The sequence below is a fragment of the Protopterus annectens genome, chromosome 2.part1 (assembly GCF_019279795.1).
Source record: "Protopterus annectens isolate FY-2018-M chromosome 2.part1, PAN1.0, whole genome shotgun sequence".
NCBI classification, from domain to species: Eukaryota; Metazoa; Chordata; order Ceratodontiformes; family Protopteridae; genus Protopterus; species Protopterus annectens.
The window spans coordinates 1551985831-1552009766 of record NC_056729.1 but is presented as its reverse complement, the minus strand read 5'-3'; the positions used below and the strand labels follow the sequence as shown (position 1 = coordinate 1552009766).

The 23936-nt window shown below is 40.3% G+C and overlaps 1 protein-coding gene across 1 annotated transcript in view; it reads left to right on the top strand.

Moving 5' to 3' along the window:
* The first annotated feature begins 214 nt into the window (after nt 1–214).
* FKBP9 (FKBP prolyl isomerase 9) overlaps nt 215–23936 on the top strand; it is a 451574-nt gene continuing 427852 nt past the window's right edge. The window contains exon 1 of the mRNA XM_044063002.1: nt 215–966. Within this exon, the coding sequence (XP_043918937.1) occupies nt 764–966 (203 nt within the window). The 5' untranslated portion in view covers nt 215–763. The remainder of the gene's footprint in view (nt 967–23936) is intronic.

Sequence of the window (23936 nt, the reverse complement as noted above, 5' to 3'; positions counted from 1 at the left end):
ACAGCAGTATTAACTGCCCTCATTCTAAATACTTCAGCAAAATGTCAATGGGCATTTCTTGTAAGAAAATGTTAGGATCATCTGCTACACTTTGGCATCAAATGTGTTAGGGGAGGGAATGGCACTGAAGCCATACCGCACACGAAAATTTTGCTATGACAGCTGTTTAAAAATTCATACGTTTCCAGTACTTATTTTCCAAAACACTGACAACGTAGAGGGAGAACACTCTGCAATCAATATTTCTGTCCAAAGATACTACAACAGCGTCAAACTAGTCTGGTACAACAGTTTTAAGATGGACTCGAAAAGCACATAGGGACAAATGCCACGTAGACCCCAGCTGGCTACTTTTATGTCGAAAGGGTCCTGTAGCACGACCCCCCTCCCCCTTCCACTGCACCTGAGAAAAAACAATCCACTACTTGAGCAGTGGTTACATTTTGCAGAAATGATAAAATATTAAATGGATGGCCACGGTGCACGTTATGGAGTACCTTAATGATTAGTTGCCTGTCTTTCCAATGTTTACAAAAAACATCATGCAAAATCTTGGGCAGCTCAAGCGCTGCTGGTTTGTTGACTAAAGGCCCATGTATACACGTTTACAGATGTGCAGCCGGGAAGCTTAAAAGGCATCACATTCCTTATTGAAGTGCTACTGCCAGCGGGGAATAGCCGGGACGGGTACGTGAAGCAGGACAAGGCACCGCAAGCTAGTTTTGAACGTGAATACACTACAGTAGGGACCAAGTGAGAAACCATGGTTTGTACATTCACATTTATGCTGTTACTTGGACTTTCAGTGACTTTTGTGGCTTGCAATGCTCCGCCAGTACCGTTGGACGATGTAGCGATCGAAAGACAGTTTGTGCCGGCTGAGTGCCCACGGATTGTGAAAGAAGGGGATTTCGTCAGGTACCATTACCTCGGCACCTTCCCTGATGGTACCCAGTTTGATTCTAGGTAGGTGTAATCTTACGGTCATTGCTTATTTAATTTTCTGCGTGTTTGGGAGGGTCCTATCTGGAACAAGGAATGCAAATATTTAATTTGTAATACCAAGAAATGTCCGTACTTCATTTAAAAAGTAGTTGTGACTTTTTTGCGTGCCATCAGTGGTTGGTAGTGTTTAATGCAGGATATTTGGTTGATGATCTGAACCTAGAAAGTTATATGGAAGTAATTTAAATTTTAGCATTAAAACATTTTTAGGTTGGACATTTGATTAATGACCTCAACCTATAAATATAAAGTTAAGCGGATTTATATTTCTTACAGAAGTATTGCAACGGATGCATTGGATATGTATTTAATTTTCCCAGTCTAGAAAGGTAAGAGGGACTGTATATTAAAAATCCGCGGCCCTTACTCATGGATATAATCAGAGTGCAAATTGGTTTCTTTCCAGCACACTGAATAAATAAATACGAATCCATTTACTTGTGGGGGAAAAATATCTGTTGCTTTTTTAACCTTCCATTCATTTCTTACATCATAGAGTCGCAATCACTAGTAACTGCGGTATGTTGCATGGGCTTTGTACTTCAGTTGCAGCCGGTACTGAGGACTTGTACCGCATAGTTTTATTAGAAGTACATTTTTAGTCATCACGTTTCGGATTTAATTGAAACTTTCCTTTCTCAGTTTGCGAGGAATATTGCTGTTGGGATGGGGTAGTGCATTGAACCAACCATTAACTGACATTTAAGTCCAACTCTTTAAGTTTCCGTACCCTGGCAGTTTCACAGCAGGAATCTAAGGTGCTGGTGGGTAGCAAGGAGAACCCGGTGGTGGTCTGTGCTTTCCACGGCACATGTGACTTGTAAGAGGATCTAACTGCCGTACAAACTGGATTTAGCTTAAGACCCCAGTGGTGCCTTGCCAGACTCGTCTAAAGTGTTCCGCATTACTAGGAACGCCCCACATTTTGAGTCTTGAAACGTCCATCTTCCTCGCTTAGGGTTGCCACCTTATCAGATGCCCCAGGTAGGGCATTTCTTTATGGACATGTAAAACATTGAAGAACAACGGTATTCGCAACTAGTGCAAGGGACTAAACTTAACATTTTTTTTGCCAAAATAAAAGCTTATTTCTGTAGAATTTGAGTTGATTGTATAGAATAAGGAATTTAAGACACAAAATAATTGCCGTATTTCATTTTTACAGGAAATACAGGCTTTTTAGCGTGAAATCTCAGGCCATTCACAATTTTTAATGTCTTTTGGTAGGATACAGCTTCCCAAATAGAGACTGTCTTGCGCAAAGAGGGTCAGGTGGCAACTCTGTACCTTGCTGTTCGTATAAAGTGTATGTCACAGACACAGTGCTACAAAATTAATTTTCTAATATTCAACGTAAATAATATTAATTTATCAACATAGTATTTTGTAAGTATGAAGTAGCATTTTAACCACTGGAACCAAGGTGGCTACAGCACTGCGACCAGAGAAGACAGAATTATTGAGCATTTATTGGACATTAAAAACTTGAAAATGACTAATGCTTTAAGCAGGCATATTCAGGAATACAATGACCATACTTAAGTTTTTGGTAGTACAGCAACTGGTAAAGGATTTGCAAGGGAGATTGTTAGATGTACACTTGGATATATGTGAATTAAATGGCAGTTACATTTGAACGCAAATCGGTATCCAGGTATTAATATAGCAATAACCCACGCCTGGGTGTGGGTAATGCTGGATTTACCCACGGTTGGCGACCAAACAAAGCCAACCGTGGGTAAATACAGCATTACCCACACCCAGAAGTGGGTTATTGCTATTATACCATGACATTATTTAAGAAAAGAAACTATTACTTTTCTTAAATAATAATGGCATAGTATAATGCCTGTTTACTGCCCTTCCGCAGATGTCTGGCATCCACGGCAGTTCTGATGTACTGCACGCCTGCGCAGTACATCAGAGCTGTGGGCAAAAGCAACGGAGAAAGCAAGATCTCTGTTGCTTTTTTTTTTTTACTGTTTCGCTATGTTAAATGGGTTTAACATAGCGAGACAGTTTTAAAATAAGCAACGGACATTCCGTTGCTTATTTTAAAGCTGTCTCGCTATGTTAAACCCATTTAACATAGCTAAAACGGAGAACTTGCTTTCTCCCTTACTTTTTTGTAAAACACTGTCTCGCTATGTTAAATGGGTTTACCATAGCGAGACAGCTTTAAAATAAGCAACGGAGATCTCCGTTGCTTATTTTAAAGCTGTCTCGCTATGTTAAACCCATTTAACATAGTGAGACAGTGTTTAAAGTAAGTTATACTAATGGAAAAAAGTCCGGGCGACCGGACCTTTTTCCATTAGTATAACTCGATTTACAATGTGCACGCTGGCCAATCAGCGTGCACGTTTTGGGGGGGGGTCATGGTATAATTAAGCAATAATCTACGCCTGGGTGTGGGTAATGCTGGATTTACCCATGGTTGGTGTGGTTTGTTTGGCCACTTGGGCTTCGCCCTCGTGACCAAACAAAGACAACCGTGAGTAAATCCAGCATTACCCACACCCAGAAGTGGGTTATTGCTATTATGCAATGACATTATTTAAGAAAAAAAATACTTACTTTTCTTAAATAATGGCATTGTATAATGCCTCCGTGCTGCCCTTCCGCAGCTGTCTGGTATTCTGCGGCAGTTCTGATGTACTGCGCATGCGTATGTTTACACAGTACATCAGAGCTGTGGATGGAAGCAACAGAGAAAGCAAGATCTCCATTGCTTTTTACAAAGTGTCTCGCTATGTTAACATAGCGAGACAGCTTTAAAAAAAGCAACAGAGAATCTCCGTTGCTTTTTTTAAAGCTGTCTCGCTATGTTAAACCCATTTAAGATAGAGAGACAGCTTTAAAAAAAGCAATGGAGAAAGGAAGATCACCGTTACTTTTTTTAAAGCTGTCTCGCTATGTTAAACTCCTTTAACATAGCGAGACAGTTTCTAAAAAGCAACGGGGATTTTGTGTTCTCCGTTGCTGTAAAAAAAAAAAAAAAAAGACTTGTACTAATGGAAAAAGTCCGGACGACCGGACCTTTTTCCATTAGTATAAGTCTTTGATTTACAACGTGCATGCTGACCAATCAGCGTGCATGTTTTAGAATATTAATGGGGGTCATATAATTAAGCAATAACCCATGCCTGGGTGTGGGTAATGCTGGATTTACCCACTGTTGGTGTGGTTTGGTCACAAGGGCGAAGCCCGAATGGCCAAACAAAGACAATCGTGGGTAACTCCAGCATTACCCACCCCCAGAAGTGGGTAATTGCTATTATACAATGACATTATTTAAGAAAAAAAATACCAGTTCAGTCCTGGGTCCTCTCCTGTTTGGTATCTACTTCTCTGAAGTACAGGCCAACACAGTAGGTCTTTGGCTAACTAAGTTCGCAGATGACTGCAAACTAGGAGCCATAATCAAAACTCCAAAAGATGTGGACATCCTACAAAAGGGCCTCGCTGAGACTCAGTACCCATGAACTACCACATAGGCGGTAGTCTACTTAACACTGAAAGTGTGATAAGAGACCTTGGGATACAAGTGGACAGTAGTCTCTCCTTTGATAATCACATCGCCACAGTAGTCAGGAAATCCTTCTACGTGGCACACCTCATCACAAAAGGTTTCTCATTCAGGAAAGAAGAGGTCATTGTTCCCCTCTACTCATCACTCATTAGACCCATTATAGAGTACAATTCCCCTTGCGGTATGTACCTCACAAGACATCTACAACAACTGGAAAGGCCCCAGAAATACCTTAGAAAGAAGATTACCGGCCTCAAAAAGATGCCCTATGCAGACCGTCTCAAAAAACTGCAGCTTTATTCCGTTGCATATCGCCTACTCAGAGGCGATCTCTGCTAACACACAAAGCTATGTCAAACCCAGAGCTTTTAGACATGCTCCTCTTAAAGAAATCCTATTCCCTACGAGCTACACGGTCTAGGGACCTAAACCTTGTCATCGCAATAAACAGAACATGCTGGAGGGATAGATTCCTGTCCCAGAGACTTCCCATATTCTGGAACAAACTACCTATCTATATCAAACGAAGCTCCTCATTAGCGCTCTTCAAGAAAAATCTTGATGATTGGATGGGAGATAGGAAATTCACCCCGGGGATCACTTCTGTGGCTCTGCTCGACAGTGGCACAGGAAAATAATTTTCTTGGTTGGCAAAAGCCAGGGTACCTTTGGCTAGGCTTATGTAGGCCCTAGGGCCAATAGTCTAGTACCTACCTATGAACTTACTTTTCTTAAATAATGGCATTGTATAATGCCTCTGTGCTGCCCTTCTACAGCTGTCCGTTATTCTGCAGCAGTTCTGATGTACTGTGCATGCGTATGGTTACGCAGTACATCAGAGCTGTGTGTAGAAGCAACAGAGAAAGAAAGATCTCCGTTACTTTTTAAAAGGTGTCTTGCTATGTTGAGTTTAACATAGCGAGATATCTTTTAAAAAAAGCAACGGAGAAAGGAAGATCTTTGTTGCTTTTTGTTTTTTAAGATATCTCGCTATGTTAAACTCGTTTAACATAGCGAGATTACAGCAATGGAGCTCTTCCGTTCTCCGTTGCTACCAAAAACACAAAAAATCAAGACTTATACTAATGGAAAGAGTCCGGGCAACCGGACCTTTTCCATTAGTATAAGTCGGATTTACAACAGGCATGCTGACCAGTCAGCGTGCACGTTTTGGAATATTAATGTGGGGGTCATTGTATAATAAGAATATTAGTATATCCAGTGTATTAAAGTTAAAAAATATTTTAGGTTAATTGTTTTATGTCAAGAATATAAGAACAATTGTATAATTAGTGGTTAATATTTTTTTTTATATATTAATCAATTATGTTAATTGAATAATTAATGTAATTGTTATATTATAGTAAAAAGTTGTTGTTCTGAAGAAGTCCATTATTGAGGGAAGAAAACACTACTGTTTACTCAATAAAAACTTCTCTGGTCGCAGTGCTGTATTCACCTTGGTTCCAGTTGTTTAGCAATTTGTGGTTATTTAGTCAACATTTTAACCATCACGGAAAGTTCCCTAGTTGAAGCCTTTGCTGTGTTCCACATTTTAGAGATGGAAGGTTGAGAGCTATGTTACTGTGTTCTTCAGTTTAATAATGCGAGCAGGGTAAACCAACTTATTTTATGGCATGACTGCCATAGGTAACACAAAATATTCTATTGTCTACTTATAAAATGGGTAAACCAACTTATTTTATGGCATGACTGCCATAGGTAACAAATAATTTTCTACTGTCTACTTATAAAATGGCTAAGTTCACCTCCCAGCTTCCATCACAAACTTAACTCTGTGAAGTACTCAGTAAACTGAATGCCCTTTAAAAACCAAATGATATGCTTAACACATTATTTTGCCTATAAGCCTTCTGTACAAAGATCATTGGCTAGTCCTTGGCTCCCTGCTGCCCTGGTTTATTTTCCAGAGGTCTGTTTTCCAATAAGAACATCCAGCTTGCAAACTGGACCACTAACAAAGCACATGCTAGAGCACCCAGCATGTGCCTAGCCAAAGAATGAAACACACTTCCATCTGAACTAATATCAGATCCATCCTTTTCCAAAAAACATGCCTAAATCTACTTTAACTTCTGTATGCAAGGTGGCCAAGATTCATAGAGATGCTCTACAATTCTGTAGAAGGCTTGGTGTCATTGTGTGAAGACATGTGCAGTAATTACATATCCAAAGTGAGACAGACAGCTCTTCTGTGCAGGTACCTCCACTGTGGGATATGTAAGTGAGCACTGCAAAAAATACACAATCTGATTAATCTGTGCAGTAAAACAAGCGCATGACACATTAGATAGCATGACTAAAAATGTTACTTTGCAGACCACTGCATCTAGGAGTAAAACAGTGTATATGGAGGATGTGTGGTAACATGTTCTTCAGCAGGTCAGCACAAGGGACGCACAAAGTATTATAGCTGTACAGTATTTGCAACTGCAATGATACTGTGTCCACGTGTGGATGCTTGCTAGTTGCATAAAAGAGGTATATAGAATCCAGCAAGTAGAGGGACACAGAATGATAACATGTAGGCATTTACAGGATTGGGAGAAAGCAGGGCAGCATTTTTTGGTGGTGATGAGACCCAGTTTTTTTCTTTATGTAGAGAGAAGGGAAGAGGTGGAAGGGAGAAAGGAAAAGAATACGAAGAGGGATAGGTCAGTATGCAAGGATAGACAGACACACGCAATATCAAAGACAAACAGGTAGAGACTGATCATAGTCAAATGGGCCATAGGTAGGTTGGATTGTCCTCGCAATACCATTACCCCATTATTTGGCTGTCTCTCCCCAGTTATTGTAAAACAGTATGCACACTAACAGGGTATGAATGGTATTTTCTTCTTACTTTTACAATAATCACAGAGGTTTGGAGTTTATTTAAAACTTTCAAGTTTTACCGCAAAGATATTGAAAGACATTTGCTTAACAAAACACTCTTACATTGAAAACGGACTTGGAATGAACAAAAGTCGACTTCTTTTCCACTGAAATTCTCATTTATTGAAAATGGATCTGGCAACTTATTAAAACAAGAGAAATGCTGTGAGCTATAGTCCGGTGGCATAGAGTGAATCACTAATTAGCTACTGTGTGAAGTATGCAGGAATTCAATAGACACATATGCAGTGCATTTGCTAACACCATAGGCCAGTCACCAAATGCAAGTCAGGGGTAGCCCAAGAGTACTGTCTGGCGAAGTGATTTTCTTAGTCACACAGTAGACCAACAAAGGAGTAGGGACTCACACCCTCCACTACATGAAGCAGCTTATTAACAGCTCATAGCCTTAATCATCTGCAGTAAGTACCAGATAAACTGTTGCAGACCAACACAATGCATTTCACACCCATGTGCCTGCAAAAAAAGCTAAATTCTTAATTTAACATTAAACTTGACAACTTCATCATGTTTAGTTTATTTACAGAAAAATGCACGGTCAACAGTCAGCAAAACAAGGGAACCATACCCTAAGGACAGAGTTCATTTGATGACACTTCTGTTTACTACAAACAATACGTTTTATACCGTAATTACTCTGGGATGCAGGAGCCAAGTATTTAAATACACAGATGTGATCAAATGTTACAGACTCGTCTATGATTGTGCACAACTCGGATGTTTGCGATCAAATGGATGAATTGATACATAATGACCTAGAAGTGCATGTCTGACCACTGCTGTGAGGATCATACAGTGCACCCCATACCCTCCCAGCCTCTTTGCTCAAGATTCAAAGATCCAAAATCAGAAACAGAATTTAAAAGTTTGTCTTGAGTATTAGGTAGTATAACAGGTTTTCTGTTAGCAAGCATTTTCTGAAGGGTATGAAGTCAGGAACTCGCATGTTTGTTATTATTTCATGACTGCAATCCTTAACGCTTTACCAGAAAGCCACACATTTTACAAAGGGCAGACCACAGATATGAGGAAAAATTTGTGTGCACACACAGGTACGCTGTCACATGCACACTCTGTCACACTATCATTTACAGTCTCTTGTATGACTGTACACCTCTGACATCTACTTGCTATTAAATGAGTGAATACACTCCTAAATTATAGACCAGAAATTCATCTTGGCTAATTGCTAACAGAACAGTATAGTGCATCCCATTGTAACTCCCCCTGCATTTTCTGCTGCCCCTGCCTCTCAATATTTTAGCTGAAGAAAGTTGTTAGAGTAGCAGACTTTGTATTAAGCATTTTCTGAAGGTTACAAAGTCTGAAGCTGGCATCCTTGTCATTATTTAATGACTGAAGTCCACAACAGTCTGCCAGAAAGCTGTTTGTTTTACAGAGAACAGACCATCATTTCTCTCAACATCTTTGCTCAAGAATTATGACAAAGTTAAAAGCAGTGGGGGAACAAAGGCCCACAGAAGGACATATTTTAAGTATTTTCTTTTATCTGTTTGCTAACCAGGTAAACCCACTGGACAAAGTGTCCCTTTTTAGGAGTGATTGACTTGCTGAAAGTCACAGCAGGAAAATGAATATGGAAGGATTCAAACCCTGTGCTTTTGATTACAGGAAGTAGTTTAATAGTTCTTAGTTTGAAGTGCCAAGCAATTCTAGCAATGTCTTTCGGCTTCTCCTGTTAGGGGGTCACCACAGTGGATCACCGGTCCGCGTATTGATTGGCAGTGGAGTTTTTACAGTGTCGAGTTGTCAGCCTGGCACCCAGCCTTCAAGGAAGGCACACACACATATGCACCTACTGCTTGTCTTTAAAATTCACTCAACTGCAGGTAGGACATGCAGACTCCACACAGAAGGTGCTTCAGCTGAAAATAGAACCAAAGAGCCTTATGCTGTGAGGTGACAATGCTAACTGCTGCAACACCAAGTGCCAAACAATTCTAATTCACACAATAAGTGCTGCTTGGACATTCATTGTCTGAACAATAAGAACTATGAAACTCTGACTGGCTTTACTGACTGACTCTCCTCCTCAGTGATTTACCGTCTTTTAAAAGATCTGACTCTAAGGTAACAAAGCAAAATCTCTATAATCTATAAAGCAAATCTGACCTGCAAAGTAAACTAAATCAAATCTTCACCAAAAAAAAATCTGTGAAGTTTGCTTACTTAGACGCACACACACATTTGCACTGTCTGCATCTTAATGTGGGTACTGACTTTTCCAAAAAGACTAAGCTGTACTGTCTTTCTTGCTGCTCCATTTTGACTGTGACAAGCTCCAGGAAGTCTCATTGCTTCACATATAAAGCTTTCGAGTCCGTGAATGATGTGGCTCAAATGTAAAGTTTTTGAGCAAGTGAGAATTGGTTCAAATGTAAAGCTTTTGAACCAGTGAAAGACATGGTTCAAATGTAATGCTCTCAAGCCAGCGAAAGAGACTGGACCTATTGTACATTAAAACAGAGCAAACGAGTGGAGCAGACCCAGGTTGGAGTTGAGAGATGTGGGTGGGACCGTTTGTTTTATTTTATTTTTCTTTTCTTTCGTCATAGTTGTGCAGGTAGCCAAGAAAACTTAACACAGATTTGTTTGACTTATTTTTCAGAGATGCCACTCATTAATTACTTTTTGCAGCAGAAAGAATGTCTTCTAAACAGACATACACCCTTAAAGCCATAAGTCCGTTTGAAGATAAGTCCTGATTAATATTCTCAGCGGAAATTGAGGTCTTGAAGTACTAGAGTAATTGCACATTACATAAATGGACAGAGCAGCATCGTGCAAAACGAAGAGCAAATATCTCACATTTTGGTGACACAGGGTACATTGAGGGAGAAAGAGCACTTAATTGCAAAACAGAATCATGGGATTATGTCAGCCCCATCGGAGGTATTGTGAGGTAGTACAAATTGTATAGTAATAAATACTACCGTGTGGATTGGCACAGTGACCACCTGGCTGCCAAAATGCAAGTAAAATTAACTTGAATTAGTAAATGCAATGCAAGTAAGAGCTGGTAGAGAATATCTTCTGAGAACAAGTCAGAAGTGTGTTTGCATAGTGAAGTGACGTCTCAGTCTTTTTCGGTCCATCTGTTTTGGAAATCCTTGAAACTTCGCTTGTAATGTGGCTCTCTGTAACCATGGTGTATTGAATATCAAGACTGAAATATAGATTTTAGGTGAATGCTGTACTGGGAGAGCTTTTGTGGCTTACTCATGAAATGGAGGGGAATTTTTAGTTTTGCTGACATCTGCAGTAAAACAGAGTTGCAGTACTGCAACAGAGAAGGTCTTGTTAGTAGCATACTGACAGCTTCTAAACTGAACATGTGTCTCTGAATTTTTAATTCTGTTTTATAAGGACATTGACATATTTGGGTAAAGTTGCAAGTCTTAGCACAGTAAATCTTCATGATGTCTGTTTTTTTTTTTTCTCTAACTTTCAGCTTGTAAAGGAGTACAGACTTCCTCTGCAATATTTTCAAGAAAAAAAATGAGAAACATTGTCATATTGATGGGGAAATTGCTGGTAGCCATATGTCTTAATTTGCAGTTTGCACCATCTGCAGCCAATTTAGACCACATTGTAATTTAAATGGGACTTAAACTGCAATAGTCAAATCAGGAAGGAAGCTGTCAAGATAACTACACTGCATTTGGACCTGAATTTGTGACCACTTTTCAGATTTTCTGGGTAAAATCCAGCTCCGCCCATGTTATTTAATTACAATTTACTGTCTTTATCTATGCTATGTCTACTTTTATTATGATGTGATTTCAACAGTTCAAAAAGTGATATGAGCTGACTATTTGATTTTAAATTCTTAATCAGAAAAGGCAACGTTCTAAAGTCACTTCTTCTAGGGTAGACACTACAAAAATATCGGCTAGTAGTCTTTGGTGCACTCTTTTTTCTAAACCAATTTCTTCAGCCATATGTTTTTGGAATTTAAGTAGGCTACCAGTGAAAATTGTTGTACTTACAAAGGAAACATTCCAGTTTATTAGGACAGATATTAATGATTGCTAACAGACCTGTAACATTAATGCTTAACAAGGTTAACTTTAATATGGCCATGTGGTTAGCATTGCTGCTTCACACACACTATTTCTGCAATTCACTCTTAGGCTGTATACTTTGTGTAGTCTTAATGCCTTTTCATATCTTTGTAGACACTTGCTGGTTTCTTTCCACATCCCAGTGACATGCAGTAAATGAAGTAATGAACCTCTAGCTTGTCTTTATGTGGACGTGCAGTGCGTATGCGAATTCTGTCGACTGGTACCATATCTCCGTTTATTTTCTGCCTGTCACCCGGTATGTACCAGGATTGATTCTAACTTCCCCATCACTCTGCATTAGATAAAGCAGGGGGTAGAAGGAGAAAGAATAAATAACTTTTTGAAATGTTTTTGAAAAACGCAGTTGTCAGAATGCCAAGCAAAGGATGATTTTTTTTTTCTTTCTGGAAACTTGCTCATTCTTTTGCAGTGATCTGATCACCACATTATTAATAAACATACTGAGAAGTTTTGAACACGATAATCAAAGTTTGTTTCTTTTTTTTTATTAATTTATTTTGTAGCAGTAAACAGTTTTTAATTTTGTTTAAAAATGTTTAAAATGTGGAACATAAATTCGGCTAATGAGATAATCTCAGAGGTTTCCATGCCGTTTTAAACCTTCATTTTTTAAATATCGCCTCTCCTTGGTGCAAAGAGTAGGAAGGAAAGAGTGAGCCATATGGGGACTTGGCTTAATGGTTACAGAGGGTAACGGTTAGAAGCAAGGACTAAACGGAACAGCAAAACATATGTGGATTCCATTTGTTTCCACACTTTTCTCAAGTAGGACACTCACAGTTTCTTAATGAGACACACAACATATACTTTGAAATAGCACACACTTTTTAAATATAAGATATGTTTTAAGTGCAGTAGCCCATTTTTATTGGTTTCATAGGTTCATGAGTAGTTACTAGGCTAATGACCCCAGGGGCCCTTTTTAGCCTAACTGTACTTCCCGATGTGAGAATCAAATCCTGTACCTTGTGTATGTGATTTAAGTTTTGTTGCAGTGCTTTTATACATAATAGTATGGTTCTTGACTCAAGGACAAATTTTGTTATGAAATCTTGTTGGAGTGGGAAATACTGTATTTACACATAATGTCATGGATTATTGCCAAGTGTAAAGCCTAATGTGGTAATGCAGATAAGTAGTGTTCCATGCAGTCCAACAAGATTTAATGAATGAAATGCAAGTATGGATAAACTGTGCTTGCAGGTTTGGTTTTCATTGGTAGTACTTTGAGTAGATGACTACATGTCCTTATTGATCATGTACTTATCTGAGCGTGTTGATGTACTTGATTTTAGTTTGTGTAGTATGCTGCTGTCAGTTACATTCATTTTCAGGATTTTTTTAACTCCCTGCCAACACTGCATAGGCTGTTCTTCCATGCTTGCTTGTCCCTGAATCACCGCTTATTCCTTGGCGGGTATCCCAGATGTCACCTTTCACCAGGTGAGCCCTCAACCTCCTTGGGAAGTCTACCTCAAAGAAAGACATTGTTATGCTGTGGGAATGAAGGATCTGACTGGGGGAAAACAAGCATGGATACTAGGTGCTGTCATTCTTTTGGCAGATGGTCTTTAATTCATGGAGGTGGCTAGTACTATGATATCAGGACACTCATCACTTCCACCCCTCCTGATGTTAACTGGAGATGTCCTGCAAGACATTTGGTCTCCACTAGAGGCCACCCAGATGTTTGCCCCCCCCCCCCCCCCCCATGGTCAGATGCAGTGGCTGATGACCAACTCTCCTATCTTTCCACATGCCAGCCCAACTGGAAGCATTCCCAAACTCCGGTTAACCAGTGTTGCAAAAGGACACTGTGCATGGGCGCTATTGGGCTGTTTAATTTCAGGGATATGTTTGATGCTGGTAAAGTTATATTTTTGTGTTTTGTCATTGGAATATAATTAACTGTAAAGTCACTTAATTTGTTAAAATGGTAAACCTTCCTTACCCCCTGCTTGACTGCTTAATCTTTTTCTAAGCTGGTAATTTTGTATCTCCTTTGAAGAATGCATTTCAGCTAATCCTATTGTAGAACAAGGGAGATTTTAGTATCCTTATTGTGTAGAGGGAAGTATTTTTTTTTAATTGCTCTGACTTCTCCATTAGTTACTGCCTGTTAATGACTGCACTTACTGCTGAAACATGTTTCACTTTCATAATTCTTATCCACAAAGCACAATAGATCTACTTCTAGCTGGGTCTTGCTCATTTTTCAAGCTGAAGAACATTTGACCACAAAATAAACGGTCATCTCAGAGTACCTTTCAGTTTTGGTTGAGAACTTGAACGTTTGGATATTGTAAGTACCAGCTTACTTCTTCCTTTACTGGTACATCACAAAGGGCCTTTCCTCCTTTTTCTCCAGTATTTACTGGGTTTTGCTCAAGTCTTGTGCTGCACCTAGGCCCACCATTTTAAGCCTACCATTTTTCATTTCAAGGTGATTTTTTTCTCCAAAATGTGCTTGCAACAAACAGATTCTACCTGTGGGGAGAAACCACAAGTACCTTTACTATTTGTGACTCCAGTGCATTACGCTTCTGTATATAGTTTGGGTTCATTTTAATGATGCAGCAATGTATCACAAAAGTAAGGCTTTGGAGAACTGTTACAAACCTGTTGTATACAAAAAATTTGAATTTTATTTTGAGACAAATCTGAGGACTCGCATGTACATTCTAAGCCTCGTAGATCTTCCAGCATTCAATTTTTCTGTAGTTTAGAGTCATAGTTTCCCTGGGCCTTCTTAATGAAAACTTGGACTCAGTTTATCAACCTGCAGAGTCATTGGCTTCAAACTCCTCCTGCCCCTTCATGAGGCCCTTTATACCTTCCCTTTCCATTAGGCATTCACTGTGGTCCCATCACTGAGTTTTTGTTGGCTGCTGTGTAAAGTAAAGTAAAAAGCTCAGACTTCTGCTCTGGTCCCCTTAGTTCTATGACACCAGGAGTCTCCTGCAATGCTTCCTGATCTTTATTCTTTTCAGTAGCAATGGACAAGGCCTTGGCCTCTCCAATGTGCAGTTGTTTGCCTCCAGCAGACTTAGCAGGTGTTTAGAAAACAAACTTCAGCCTATGTAAAAGTGAAAGTGATGCCTGCCTTCCCAATGTTAGTGTTACTGATACTGGCATTTGTGGCATTTAGTTAGGCAAGTGCCACTGAAATAGACGTCCCCTCATTCTTTGCTACAAACTGTGACACTGCCAGCCCAGCTATCTGGAACTTTGCAAATAATCATGTCATTTGTGAATATTAATATGATTCATATGCCTGTCTTACAAATGTAAGAACTGTATGTTATGTGCTGAGCTTCAAGAATGTAAGTGTACCCTACTGGAAAAGAACAGAAATGTATATGAACTATATACTTGTTCATAGATTAGTACTAAGCTAACTGCCCTTGCGAGCCATTTTAAGCCTAGCCAATTATCCCTTGTGAGACTCAAACCCTGCATCTTGTGTTTGCAAGGCAAACACCTTAACCATTAGGCCACCCTCTCAATGTGCAAATGTATGTTTTAATAGTAGAAGCTGTAACATGAGTTAACTTGCAAAACTTCAAGAAAATAAGTGGAAATTATTGTGTTATCTCCCTGTTTCAGTGGAACAGACACAATGTCTAGGGCTAGAGGTTTTTCTATTGTCTTGAAACCTAAATAATTACTAGGGTTAAAATATAAAAATCCATCTGCGAGATATGTACTTCTCGCACAGAGATGATAAAATTCTGTTGGTATCTGTTAGCCTGGGAACTTGTCAGGGGACAGAGTGATGTCATCCGAGCTAACCCAGCAGTAATGTTGATTATTAATTTAAGAACTCTCTCAGAGAAAGGGCATTTTGTATCTTGTCTTGGACCTGGAAACATCCACTCATCTGCATTTGCCTTGCTCTGTAAGTAAGTCTAGGGTACAGTACTTTATTTTAGAGATAGATAGGAATATAGTGCAGATTAGTTTTAAATGTTTTCTGTATTTATTTGAGACTGTCATGCAATGTTGTTTTAAAATATTTAGTGTGATTCTGAACTCTGTAGACACTGTGTTGTTTGAGTATCGTCTTGTTCTTTTATTATTAAATATATTTAAAGCTTTTAATTGTGGCTGGTTTGATTAGAGATATTTAGTTAAGAGTACTTTCATATGTATTTGGTGACACTGTATAGGCCACTCCTAAAATAGCCTTGCTCTTGGTCGCACTTACCATTTGGATAATAGTAACATTACACAGTAGGATTGGTCACCCTTTGCAAGGGCCTTATAGTAGCTGATAAAGAGGTTGGTTGTAGTGATAACTACCTTATAGTCTGGGCAGAAGGGGGCATAGCTGGTAAACCTGTGCCAGCTTTCCCCAGGAGTGTGTGTGTGTGTGTGTGTGTGTGTGTGTGTGTGTGTGTGTGTGTGTGTGTGTGTGTGTTTGACATAACCCTATAGTTGTGCCAGTGGGGAGTCTTATTGGAGATCTGGAGAAATAGGGAGAAGCCAGCCTCGGACTGACTGATCTCTGTGTGCTCTTAAGGGAAATTGTACTTTACTGTGTGTTGTCATCCTCCCAATGTGTATGTCCCTCACTGGTGCTAGTGTTGAGGATTGGGGCTCCTTGATTACTGGGCCAGTGCAGGGGTGTCACACCAACATTTACTTATCAGGGACTGGGGCTACCAGCACTGACCCTTCCAGAGTTAGGAACTCTTGATGCCTGCCTTTCATATGTCAGAGGTACAGACTTTGATATAACTCCACTCTTCTACCTTTGGGAATCTTCAGGTCTGTAAGTGAATTTGCTTTGACCATCTGTTCCAACTGTGATGTTTCTACCTGTGTTCCTGTTTGTGGTATCACACCCTCCACACTCGCCACATGATTTGTGAGATTTTCATTACAGCACAGATAGCAAGAAGTGTCTTTGAGTCTTCTGACTTTGACCCCTTCCCTTCAGAGGCCTAGGACGTGTATGGAAGATGCACCATCTATAACAGTCAATCAACTCTTTCCAAAGCCTTGATGATAAGGACCATGTAGATTCTCCTACAGATGATCCATAGTTAGATTTCTTGCAGAATGAAGAAGGTAGGGAATTGATCCAGGAAGTCAGTATCTTTTCCTCAGTGGAGGCATTTCACCTTTCCCAGAAATCCTCCACTTACAACTGTCTTAAAGTTGGTTGGGGAAAACCTGGGCATAGTGCCCCTCTATTGCGAAGGAGACCAACTGAAGTTTTGTCCCCTCCAGGGTAGTTTTCCTTGTAGACTGAAATACCCAAACCAGCTGTCACTGTTTTATCTGTAGCCCTTTACAAGCCTCTCACTCTGACAGACATAGTTGTTCGTTCATCATATAGTCTAGGGCCATGGACAGGTTCATGTGTTTGCATCCTCAACATTCATGCTAAGGAACCATACCATATGGGGATGAAGTAAAGTATGTTGTGGAGGATCTGCTGTGTGGCTCATTAAAAGTGAGAAGGTGGATATTTAGGTCTAAGCAACCTCCTGGTCCACATGGCTTGCAGTGATGTTGGGCTGCCCTTTGTGGCATGATTTGGCATTGTTGTCTGCACTGGCCCAGTAATCAAGGCGCCTCCATCCTCACCACTGGCAACAGTGAGGGAGTTGCACACTGGGAGGATGACAAGTACACACACAGTAAAGTGCAATTTCCCTTAAGAGCTCATAGAGATCACAGTCAGTCTGTGGATGGTTTCTCCCTCTTTCTCCAGATCCCCAATAAGATTCCCCACATGTATGTATATGTATATGTGTGTGTGTGTGTATATGTATATATATATATATATATATATATATATATATATATATATATATATATACACACACTTTGAGATTTGATTTGTACACAAACACAAATGCACACCTGGGAATGTCTAGCACAGGTTTACTAGCTATGCTTCCTTCTGCCCAGACTATAAAGTAGTTCCAGCTACTCTAAGGCCCTTAGCAAAGGATGTTCAATCCGACTGTGCAGTGTTACTATTAATCCAGATGTTAGTTTTGACCAAGGCAGGCTATTTAGGAGTGGCCTGTACATTGTCACCAAATACACATGCAAGCACTTTAAGAGCTTAAATGTCTCACAAATATCAGCCACAAAGATAGGTTTAAATATATTTAATAATAAATAATAAAAGAACAAGACAATACTCAGTAAATCCAACACAGTTACTTCAGAGTTCAAAACCACAAGAACTATTTTAAAACAACATTGCAGGACAGTCTCAAATGCAGAAAACATCTAAACTAAACTTAACTATATTCCTGTCTATATCTAAGAGATACTATGCCCTAAGACTTACTTACAGGCAGTTGCAAATGGTGATGATGATAAGTGGATGTTCTTGCTGGTCCAAGACAAAATACAAAATGTCCAGTGTCTCTCTGAGAGAGTTTATTTATTTTTTATATTTAGTAACTGGGGAAGTCCGACTGGGATGGGGGGGGGGGCATTTTCAGCAGAGGCCCAGGGAGAAAAGCTCCCCATGCATCTTAAGAATATAAATACATACTATTGCAGAAGTTTTACACCATAAACAATAACTTATTTCAGACAATACATAGTTCAAAAGACAAATTAAGCAATATGCTGTGTAACTGAGAGATACAGTAAGTACGGGTTCAAACATATCAAAGAGTTTAAGTATAGCAATTAGTCGGATAGAGCTAGAATAGTAAAAGCAAACAATTCTACAGCAACTTAGTCTGGGCTAGTACATGAACAAAGCCATGAGTCATTAAGGAAACCTTTTAGGGAGTTTTTAAAGTGATTAGCATTGATAGTACTAATAGTAAGAGGAAGAAAATTCCAAACTTTTGCTATATTGTGAGAATATAAGGAATCGCCAGCAGTATTTGTTGATTTGCCCACTTGTAGTAGTGATTTATTTTTGGATCTAAGGTTACGGTTGATAATATAAGGATTTGATATGTTTAACAGAGCTGGAATTTTTTCAGCCCAATATAATAGTTTATGTGCCATTATTAGTTTGTATGATAATAGCTGTAGTAGTTCTAGCCAAGATAATTTTTAAGGAGTAACAGTGGTGCTTATTATGTGGACAGCCAGTAGCAAATTTAGCTGTAATGTTATAGCATATATCAAGTTTATTTAGATCTGCCTTTTTTAGATTAACAGGAATAGGGGAGGCATACATCAAGGTTGACAGAGTATGGGTTCTAGAAGTAGCAATCCTAGAAGTATCCGTTAGGAATTTATACCTGTATAAGATACCCAGTTTTTTTATGAACTTTGTTTGGGATATATGTAGATCAAACCGGAGATTTTCAACTATAGCACCAGGTAATTTGAGTTTCAGGGATGATTTTTTTTTTTGTATTATTGCCAGAAGTAATATAGAAGGAAGTAGAGAGAGAAGGACTTCTGGGTTTTGTCTGTTGGAGAAGGACTTCTGGGTTATATCTCGGAGGTGTTGAAGTGTATGTGCAGCACATATAGGTGTTGTGTCATCTGCATATTGGATAATAGAAGCTAGTGAAATAACAGTACTAAGGCCATTTTGTAAAGATACTGAAAAGTAAAGGGCAAAGGATAGATCCCTGTGGGACACCTAATGTAATGGGAAGAAGAGGGCAGAGGTCACACTGCCATTTTACTGATTGTTGGTGACTGTCTAGATAACTGAAACCACATAGAGCAGAAGGGTTGAGGTTTAATTTGGAAAGAATAGTTAGTAATTTGGGATGAGAAACTGTATCAAAGGCCTTGGACATATCAAGGAAGACAGTTGAAACTATTTTGCCTTCATTTCTAAATTGATTAATAATGTTAGTAAAACTTAGAGCAGTTATTGTACTGTGAAGGTCTAAATCCATGTTGGGAGTTGGTTAGAATGGTATTGGTGGTAAGGTATAGTAGTAGTTGAGAGTGAATGCATCTTTCAGGTATTTTTGATAGTGGGGACAAAATGGCAGTGGGTCTGTAATTTGAAAGTTCAGTTGAGATTACTCCCTTGTGTATGGGGATTATGTAAGCAGTTTTCCATATTAAAGGAACATAATGTTCTACAATAGATCTATTTATAAGGATTGAAACTGGATAGGAAATAACCTGGCAACTGAACACCTAAAATTAGCAGCAGAAGCTGTCTACAGCTAATGTGGTAGGTTTAGGTTTCTTTAATTTGTATATGGGTGCAATGGAGATGGGCTGGAATGAGAAAGAGTAGTATTTTCTGATTGGGAGTTCTTAAATTAATATCAAACATTACTGCTGGGTTAGCTTGTATGACATCACTCTGTCACCTGACTTCAGTTCCCAGGCTAAATAGAAACCGAACAGAATTTGGCAGCTCTCTGAGAATACATAACTTATAGATGTTTGCACCTGCTAAAGAACATAAAACACTTGCAAAACAATACAGAAGGCACCCTAGTTGTAGATATCCTGTTGCCTTGCTGCATTGAAACTGAAATATAACATCTCTTGTTTATGGCCCAGCTATAAAGTAACAACCTCAACTATTCTTAATTTTTGCAGGTTAATCTTCTGTGTTCCAGCAGGGTACACTGTGGTTACATGTTAGCTCAGATAACATGCAGTTATGTATAAATCATGTCCATATTCACAAATGACATATAATTATTTATAAAATTCCAGATAGCTGGACTAGTAATATTTCCTTCTGTTCTACTTCTGTGTAAGCCATATCAGTATTCACAAATTATATAGAATTATTTACAAACTTCAAGATAGCTGGGCTGGTAGTATTTTCCCTATGTCAGCCCCCCCCCCCTGAAAACTCATGATAGTTTTTCAAAGAGACCCTTGAGAAACCTTGCTTGAGAGGGTGATCCTGTCTGGGAATACACTACCCCATACCCTGTCCTGAGATTCCAGCTTCCTTGGCATTGCTGACCCCAGTACTGTGATGCACTGTTCCATCATATGCCTGCAACCCTAGGCTCCATCATATTAATTTGTGATTTGGCTGGCTGGTTCCCTTTAGCCATAGATCCCCTTTAGACTCCTTCTGCCTCTTATTGCCAATACTCAGCACAAGGGCCTCACTCTCTTCGTAAGGTTTCATCATGTTAACAATACAATTTGTGCCCCTGCCTAGCAGATCTACTATGTAGTTAACATCACTGACCTTCCTTATTACCTTGTAGGGTCCCTCCCAAGCTGCCTGCAACTAGTTGGGTCTGACAGAAATGAGAACCATTACCTGCTGCCCTACAGCATACTCTCTAGCTTGAGCTCCTGTCATACCAGACCTTTTTCTGCTGTTGAGCTTCTGCCAGGTTCTCCTGGTCCAAACCCATAAGTTCCTTGAGCCTTGTCCTGAGTTCTAGGACATATGCCACAACAGGCTCCTTGTGGAATTCACACTTGCCCACCAAATCATCTCTAATCAAATATAGAGGTTCCCTCACCTGGTGTTTTATACAGCAACTCCAAGGATGAAAAACCTGTGGATTCTTGGGGAACCTCTCGTGTGAGCAAACAGATGGGGTAAATATTTGTCCCACTTCCTCTTAAACTGGTCTACAAATGCCCGTAGCATGAACATGAGTGTGGAGTTTAACCTCTCAACAGGACCATTAGTCTGAGGATGGTAGGGGGTGGTCTTTAGATGCTTCAACAGACAAGCCAGCAGGTCTGACATGAAATTGGTACCTCTGTCAGTCACAGCCATCGTTTCAGAGTATCTGGTAGCATAATCTACTACCACTAGGATATACTTTTTCCCTATGTAACTTGGGGTCCTCAGGAGGCCCCACAGTATTCATAGCTGCCCTCTGAAATGTCTCCTCAGTCACAGGCAAAGGCATCAAAGGAGCTTTCAGCTTGTCTCCTGCCTTGCCTACCTTTTGGCATTGCTCACAGGTCCTGCAGTACCCTGTTATATCTCTGGAAATCGTAGGCCAATAAAAAGATCTGCATAATAAGTCTCTTTGTACATTTTATACCTGTATGACCTGCAAAGGCAATATCATGGACTATGGTTAGTAGTGCCAGACGGTAGGCTCTGGTCACTACCAGCTGTTGTATTTTCTCATGATCTAGTCCTCCCTCTAGGGTCCACTCTTTGTACAGTAACCCTTTGTCCCAGTATACAGACTCTCCCTTCCCTTGAGAATCGTGCCTCACTAGCTGCCTCCCTCAGGCCTTGTAATGTAGGGTCTGAGAGCCGAGTCTGTCTCAACTCTCACTTTGTAACCCTTCCCAGTTCCTCTTCCACAGGAAGTCTGGTATTCTCTGACAGCAGTGCCTCACTGTCAGCCTGGGTACTTCTACTCACCTCCTGCCCTTGCAGTCACTCTGTTCAAGGAACATCAATACCCATAAGCAGCTGTGGCTCATCTTCAGTGTCACTGCTACAGGGTAGCTCCTTCCCTGAAGTAACCACCTCACCAGTCCTGGCTGCAAGTGTGCGGTCTGTCTGGGTCTCCTCCAGGCTACCAGACCCACATGCTTGTCTCCCAGCCTGACTGAGTGTAGCTGCATGCACACAGGGTACTGCATTATCAAAATCATTCCCTACCAGGACATCTGCAGGGATATCCTCAAACACACTTACTTGCTGGCTTCCTTTTCCAGCTTCCCAGTCAAGGTGAACCCTAGCCAAAGGTGTTTGGAATGGGGTCCCTCCTAAAGCTCTGACTGGAGTAGACTGCCCAAGCAAGTAGTGCTCCTGTAACCATTGCAAGTTTCACAATGGTTAGGTCAGAGGCTGTGTCTCTCTTAGCAATGGCCTCTTTCCCATCCACTAAGGTAGGATATAACCTGTTGTGGTAGTTGGTACCCTTGTTGTCTCGACACAGTTTACTGCTGGCATTTTGTCATTCCCACTTACTGGCTCTCCCACCTTGCCTCCATGGACATCTGTATGCTATATGGCCACACTGATTGCATTTAAAACATTGGTCCTGGATGTGTACTTGTACTACTGGCTTCCCCTGCTATTAGCAGACGCTGTTGGGGCAATCTGGGCTGACCACCATGTTTTCCCTTAGACCCATGAGCAGCACCGGGTGTCCCTTTCCTGTGCAGAGATGCCCTGCTTGCTAGGTATAGGTCTTCCTTCTTCTCCAACTCATCTGCAGTAGCACACTGTTTATTCTCTAACCATATTCTCATGTCCTCAGGTAAAGTGCTAAGGGTTTGCTCCCTCACCAAACTGTCTACCAGCCCTTCAAAAGTGTTGACCTGACATCCACTCACCCACCTATGAAAATAGTTCCTTAATTCAGCAATGTATTCACACACACTTTCATCTGCTTTGCGTCTGTGCTCACAAAACTTTTTCCTAAAAGCTTCAGGTAACAACTTTAAAGCAGTCTAAAAGACAGTTCTTTAATATACAACATTATAAATTAAATCAATATCGCAGCTTAGAAATAACAGTTACAGCTTAACCATGGAGTAAAGAGGTCAGAAACTGTACCCAGAGCCTTTGGTCAACATTATACTGTTAAACTATCAAAATTATTCCCCTCTGTAAATTATGGAAGAAATTTACTGACCTTTGTTGCTTCTGGGGTTCGGTTGCCCTCTTCCCCATTACCTCCATGACTGTGGCGAAGAGTTAGCATTTTCTTTTCATGTTGCCTTTGCCTGTCCTTCTACTCGGCCTCTAGATGTTGCAGTTTCTCATTTTCCTCAGCCTCTAGACATCTCCATCTCCATCTCTGTGCTGTTTCTAGTTCCAAACGTTTGGCCTTCAGCTCAAATCTCTAACTCCAGATGGATTTTTAAGTCCTCTGTGGAAAGGTTGAGCTGTCCATTTTCTGAGTGTATATCTCCACGGCCAGTCTGATCGTCGTCCTAGTTGATATTCTGTGATGCAGCTGTGACTAAAGCTGCAGTCATGACTGCTTTAGTCGATTTCCATGCACCGGTCCTTTAGTCTGACACATCTCAGCCAACTGGCTCCTTGTCAGCTTGCCATACTCCTCTGCAGACATGCTTGCCTGCTCTCCCTGACTAAGCTAACAAAAAAATAAAACAACTGTGATATGAACGCTGAATGCTCACGGTGTGGGTGATTGAGAGTAGAAATACCTTCATTGACCACTGTACACAGGCTGCAGGAATTCAATATCCACACCACTACAAGCCAATTAATATGTGATGTGGCTATCTCCCCACTATCCACCAATTAAAATGTGACGTCCCTGCACCGGCCAGTAATCAAGGATCCTCCGTCATCACCACTGGCAACAGTGAACGAGTTGCACACTGGGAGGATGACAAGCACACACATAGTAAAGTGCAATTTCCCGTAAGAGCATACAGAGATCAGTCAATCTGGGGCTGGTTTCTCCCTCTTTCTCCAGATCCCCAATAAGACTCCCCACTGACACAGCTATAGGTTTGAGATCTCAGCTGTGTGA